At 51.1% G+C, this 6,686-nt stretch overlaps 1 protein-coding gene across 1 annotated transcript; it reads left to right on the forward strand.

Moving 5' to 3' along the window:
* The first annotated feature begins 1,456 nt into the window (after nt 1-1,456).
* On the forward strand, nt 1,457-4,474 carry LOC119397638 (serine-rich adhesin for platelets). The gene is made up of 2 exons (XM_037665064.2): nt 1,457-2,712; nt 3,036-4,474. The coding sequence occupies exons 1-2, from the start codon at nt 1,518-1,520 to the stop codon at nt 3,854-3,856; spliced, it is 2,016 nt and encodes a 671-aa protein (XP_037520992.2). The 5' UTR covers nt 1,457-1,517; the 3' UTR covers nt 3,857-4,474.
* The last annotated feature ends 2,212 nt before the right edge of the window (nt 4,475-6,686 follow it).

Here is a 6,686-nt window from a genome sequence, read left to right on the forward strand (position 1 = left end):
TCACGTGCGCATAAGCTTATAACATTCGCAGCCCCGATCAAAGATTGATTCGCAGCTTTGTTTGCTACTTTCTTTGAATGAACTGGCTTTTGGTGACTTGCCATCGACAGAAAAATGTAGGGAAGGAGCGGGGAGAGTGCTACTCGGGATCATTTTTTACCACATGACATTCTTTAAATGGAGCACAGCAAGAATGATTGAAGACTTGCTCAGTTAACACTAATGTATATTGAAGGTGCACGCAGCGCTATGGTGCATCTCGTTGGCTGGTTTCATCAGGCATGACTGCAGCAGTGGCAGTGGGTATCGTCCGGCTTGTATCGTCCGGCTGGTAATTCACGTTATTTCCAAGGTTGCCGGGCACCTCCAACAAGTGAAACGGTATATTCGATAAAACCCTTGCAGGTGATGGAACTCTTCCAAGTGATCCTCAACCTACAGTTTTATCTTTTGGCAACACCAATCGACATCTGCTCGAGTCTGGCACAAAACTGACAGCACTATACCCACACTGTTGCGCGTATTCACCTTCTGGACCATCTGCCGATAAATATTCATTCAAAATGCCAGTCTCAGCTGTACAACCCCGTAAGCGTTCACTATATCACACTTTCCTTTAGCGCATTTCGCATTTGTTTGCTTTTTCTTTGGATGCAAACTTTTAAGCTTGACCTTTTGACTATTTTATATTTGGAATAATACTCAGCCGCAGGGCGAGTGACGAAAAAACACAAAAAGAAGAACGAAAGGCGTGTTTGTTGCCAAGTTCGGACTATGCTTGTAGCCTGGGTCAACGCCTCCACGTGAAAGCATTACTGTGCAATAAGCTCATTATTGCACCGTAGTCACTATACAATTCAGATGGAATGCTCGCATATTAAACAAAACCACAGTTGGCCAACACGCAACATTAGTTTTGACTACATTCGGAGTTAAGCCCCGGAGGCCGTTCATGTGGTGTACATTTTGCAAAATGTCGGTTATACATTTCAGTTTCGCTAAAGACGTAAGTCTTCATTCAAGTATGCTATATGCACCGCGTGAGTTCAAACGCGGCGCCGGGTACGCTTGGTTGGAGTTATGGCAGCTAAGGGGATGTATAAAGTGTTCATAGTGGCCACGTGCCGCCGCTTCCAAAGGCCATTGCGGCATTCTCGTTCTCATGCATGAAGACTTGACGCGTCCGCCTTTTCTCTCACTCTGTTCGTCTCTCGGAGCCGAAGACTTTATGGCGTCCCGCGATGTCCTTTTGTTGGACTCAGTGCACCGGACAGCGGCGTACAGAAAGCGGTGTGCACACAGGTACACGTCGAAAGGACGAGGTTGAAGGAGGGAAAGTTATACGACGCCTTGTATTGATGAGCGGCTGTAAATAAAAGGGGGAGGGAGGAAGGGAGGGAGGCTGCAGCTAGTAGCTGGCGCGGCCGTCCTCAATCAGCCTCTGACATTCTCGCGCCTTGTCTTCTTTTACGACGCAGGCGGAACTCAGCCTGCAAGGGGATGACTTCACCCGGCAGATGTGGCACATGTACAACACCTTCGAGGACGTGGTCGTGGGAGGGACGCTGCCGCCGACTGACCACCCGGCCGGTGACGCCCAGCAGCAACAGCAGCAGCACACCTTGCCGCCGAGTCAACAACCGCTGCCGTCGGCAGCAGCCGACGACACAGCAGCGCCTGCCGCCGTCGCTGTCGGTAGCCTGCGTGGAGGCGACGCTGCCGCCCCGGCACAGACGACGGCCGCTCCGCGACCGCCGAAGCCCGTTCGCATCCCATCCTCGCCCGACGTTCGACGGGACCCGTCGTCGCCGACGGCGTCGCCCGGCGCTCGCCGGAAGAAGAGGCCGATGTCTCAGCGCTGCTCGTACGCTGCTTGCGGTAGCAGCGGAAGCAGTACCAGTAGCAGCAGTAGCGGCAGCCAGCAGCAACGAAGCTCTCTGTCTTCCTCCGGCAATCCGCTGCTGGACACGATCGGCTCCATGACGTACGACCCGTGCTGCGAGTCGGACGACTACTACGACCTGGCCAGCGTGTACCTGCAGCGGCGCCAGGCGCGCCAGCACAGTGACGGCGAGTCCATCGCGTACGCGGGCTCTATCGACAGTGGCTACAAGAGCCTCTGCCCGACGCCCGAGATACCGGACTACGATGCCGAAGCCAAATCCTCTAGTAAGGCTGTCGTCGCTCTGGCGCAGCCCTCTACGGTGGCTGCGACGACGGCCAGGCTCGCAGCGCCCGCTTCCGCGGGAGGACAGCAGGGCCACAAGCCGACGCAGGAGGAGCTTGACGCCGACCTTGATCACTTGATGCAGCTGCGCCAGTCCCTGCTGACGGCCATTGCCCGTTGCGAGTCGCCGGTGAGCCCCAAGAGCAGTAGCAGCAGTCCCCGTGCGGGCTCGGCGGGCGACAAGACGGTGAGGTTCAGCACCGAGAAGCTGACCTCGGCGCCCTCGTGCTCGCCGGCCAAGGCGCCCGGAACGCGGGCCAAGCCCATCCTCAAGGACCCGCTTTGTGCCAATCTGCGCGCCAACCTCGAGAGGCCCGACAGCGGCGGGACCTTGGAAGAAGAGATCGACAGCCTCCTTTGTGGGGGCAAGCCCGACTACTACGACCTGGATGCCCGGTTCCCGCCGTCAACGTACGTGACCATGGTCGAGGAGAAGTACCGCTCCAACGCGGGATACAGCGTCGCCAAGGTTAAGTGCTTGAAAGGTGAGTCACCGGCGCCTAAACTGGTTTCTTGATCGCTAGCTAGCGTGTGTAAGTCGTGGCTACGAGGTCGGCAATTCTTCATTTTAGTACCCAAGGTGAGACAGTGAAACAGAAAGGACATTTTTGTTGCACGAGGCATGCGATCTTTTCAGACCGAATGTTTTACTTACATCAAAGAGGCATAGATAAGCACAATGAGGAAGTTTATAACAGCAAATCAGTAGTTGGGTGTTCCAATAGCTAACTACCCATCACAGAAAAAAAAGAAGGAGTAATAAAGGAGTTGTATTAACGCGTTGTCTTCTTTGTTTTTGCATATGCAGACAAATCCCAAGAGACCTCCAAAGACCACAATAACGCAGCGTTGACAGCCGAACCAAGCCGGCGTTCCCAAAGTCACAGTAGGCAACCGCACCAAAAGCCGCAACATCACCAACAGGACCCCGTGCAGCTGGCATTGGGCACGTACAGCCCTCCGATGGCTGCAGAACCACCTGTTTCGCGCTCAGAGAAGAGCGGTGCTGGCCACCCTGTCCCCACGCCACGTTGTTCGGCAGCTCACGCGACGACCGCTGCCAGCAGTGCGAAGCCGTGCTCTCCCAAGCCTACTCTCATGCGCTCTGCCAAGTCACGCTTCAACGAGGTCGCCAAGTGCATGCTCGAGATTATTGAGGACCTTCAGCACAAGAAGATCACGGAACCACGACCAGCGAAGACTTCTTCCAGCAAGCTTTCCGTGGCGGCGACAACAGCCGCGTCCTCCTCAACGCAGCCTCTACGCGACACCCACATCGGTGGTTCCAGAGGAGGGAACACTACGACGCAGCCGCGTCAACAGCAGCAGCAGCAGCAGACCCAGAGGCCACTCTCAGACTCGGAGTACCACGTCTACGAGGAGGTCCTGTACGACTTTGTGAACTCGACCGGAAGCGTGACCTCCGAGCTCCAGCGGCCACCGCCGCCGCTGCCGGCGAGGCCCAGTGAACCGGGCCACCGACCTAAGCAGAGGAGCAACCTGTACTCTCTGGTACGTAACCAGGAGGAGAGGCGCAACATATCCAAGTCGCTCGAACAGGAGTGGTCCGGTGACAGGGCGGGGCGGTTGGAAGACGAGTACGGGTTTCGCTCTGTGACCAACTCTTAAGACTGTGCGCGCGCGTTATAAAAGGTGGTCAGGGCTTCTCCTGGTGACCATCCTGATTCAACTGTGCACGTGTCAGTGTTGGGACATTCTGACGTCATACACAGCGTTACCCGGCAAGAATCGAGGAACTCTTGCTGCAATAGTTGGCGTGAGGGCTCGCTGATGCTTGTGGATACAACGTGACGCTGGACTTGTGCACGCGTGAGCAACGTTTGACAGCGTAGTGACTTACTCGGGCAACGCGAGTGCTCACACGAGTTCGCTTACCAAGCGCAGCAGCGTAAAGACTATTTCGGTCAAACAAAATATTTAAACATTCTCTCAGGGGATACAAAAGCCCGTGTGTTCAAATGTACTACTCTTTGTGCATCATGATGGACGCATATGGGCAAACGGTGAGACAGAAATGAGACAATATCATTACTGTGGGCATGCAACCTCGCCTATTGCTGTTGCCTCGAGAATAGAGTGCACATGGACACGCAAGTGAACGTTTGGGCCAACGTTAGTATACAGATATATATGGCTTGTTCAGAGAGTTGTGGCCAAAACTTACGTAACAAGTAACGTACCTTGTTGAAAAGTTCAGCGTTATCTGATATTAATTATATGCAGGCACGTAGCCAGGATTTTTTTTTCGGGGGGGGGGGGGGCCCAAGGCCTAATTGTTCGAAAGAAAGTCTTTCCATTGCAAAAACAAAAAAAAAGTTGCCTGGGAATATAGAAGGCTGGAAAAATTACGGGGGGGCCCGGGCCCCCCGCCCCCCCCCCCCCCCCCCCCCTTGCCTACGTGCCTGATTATATGTGAACTTCTCGAATGTGAACGTGACATTGCTCTGAGAGTACACGTCGTCAGCCTATGTGTACGGAGTTGAAGGTCATAGACCTTTACCTACAACTAATAGTCGGCGATTACTTGAGAACTTTTCTGCACATATCAATCATCAGCACTGCAATACACTTGTTGTTGTTGTCAAGACCCTCACCGGCGCTTTAGTTCCGGTTTAACATTAAAAAATATCAGCAATGTGTCGCCATGTTTGCAATGCAGACGCGTTGACTATCCGGGCAGCTTAGTACATTTGTGTTCAGCCAGCCTACGTACCATAAAACGTAAATGAGTTGCTTTCAAGACAACTGAGAACTAACAAAAGTGACTCACAGGGCAGCATCTACAGTGGTTAATGTTCCCATGACGTTCGATGCCTATAAAAAAAGTTGGAGATTGTAGCTAGTGTGTCTGAATATTATTGAAAATTTTGGTCTTTATTATTGCACTAACAATTTGGCTTAGCTTGCCTTCACGTATCTTCTGGTTGGCATTTTTTCTCGAAAACATTGTGAATGCGAGAAATTCGCCAGCCGTTCACCATACAGTACGAAACGTTTGTCAGAGCAACCCAGAGTCAGATCTCCTAAGCCAACCGTTACGAGTAGTAGTGCTTTCTGCTTAGTTATGGTGGTCAGCTGGAAGCGCATATGTTGTTAATTGCGTTGGCATGTTCTAGGTGACATTATCCTCATGACAAAAATGCAATGCTAATTACCTCAATTTCACCATGTCCCCGAATTTAATGTTGGCCCGTGACTGCCACAAATATTCGAGGCCTTTGCTTCCACCCTAAGGCATGACCCCATTAATATCCATGATCTCAGTTTTCGAACATCCATTCGAACAGACGCGTTTGGGATTCATGACGAGACCTCGCGTTTAAGTTCTCATATCATGTCTACGACTGCAAGTGCGGTGCTCAGAACATCATAGCAACCATAGTGTGGCGTGATTTTAAAAAAAGCTGAGCTCATACGAGCGAGCGCGTGTCACTATGCGTGGACACATGAAACGATGGTGTCTCTAGTGCTCAGGATGGTGCTGCCGTAACGATATCAGAACGCGGACATCTTTTATGTCTTACGGAAGAGCTCATCTACTCAACAAACTAAAGCTTAGGGAAGCTTCAGGAGTATACGCTCATAGCTCAGTGATCTGGCGTTATCTCCTGGTAGCTCAGTTGTGTGTCACTGCCATATTGATCTTTTGGAAAACATTTGAAGCTTTTGCAACGATACTAGCATTTGCGTACGCGTGTACAGTAAACTTGTCGATTAGATAAAGTAGTTGGTGTGCCGAACTTCGATGTCTGACAATACAGTCCTGAGTATAATCTGAGAAATCCCAACTGACCATCACTACGAATCATTGTGCAAGCTCTTTTATTTTTCCATAGTTCCATGAAGGCTTATGCTGCCCTGAATTATAGAAAATGTGATGATGCATAGATATCTTCAGCATAGCTTATCACTGTTGGCTTCAGCCCGAACAGCCGCAGCTACACAACGCGGTGATTTAGAATCAAAGGGTGACGCACCAACCAGACGCGGTCCATGTCTTTGATTTTTACCTTCAAAATAGTTTTGTCAGTAATTCGCGGAAGGGTGCCGAAGTATTGAGGTCATAGTGAATGCCTAAACAAGGTATACTGCTTCAACATCTACGTTCTAGCGCATGCGATAATAGAACTCACCACACAGTCGGTGCTGTTTTCAACGCAGAGATCTCATCTGAAAATAGAGACAAAATAAAACGTTGAAGTATACCATTGTTTCACGCACAAAGTGTGTTCTCAACGCTGTTACGATTGTGTGCCTCATGCGAGATGTTCATTCTATGCTTAACAATTTACCCCAACGTTACTGTCGTTACTTTCTGCTTTAAAGGGGACAAGCACCTTGATAGACTACGGTGGTAACTTGCTCTGTCAAACCTGTCAAACCTACTGCTCTGTCCCAATGGCTCAAGCAAAGAGGAAATTATTAGCCTTATAAACTG

The sequence above is a fragment of the Rhipicephalus sanguineus genome, chromosome 6 (assembly GCF_013339695.2).
Source record: "Rhipicephalus sanguineus isolate Rsan-2018 chromosome 6, BIME_Rsan_1.4, whole genome shotgun sequence".
Taxonomy (NCBI): domain Eukaryota; kingdom Metazoa; phylum Arthropoda; class Arachnida; order Ixodida; family Ixodidae; genus Rhipicephalus; species Rhipicephalus sanguineus.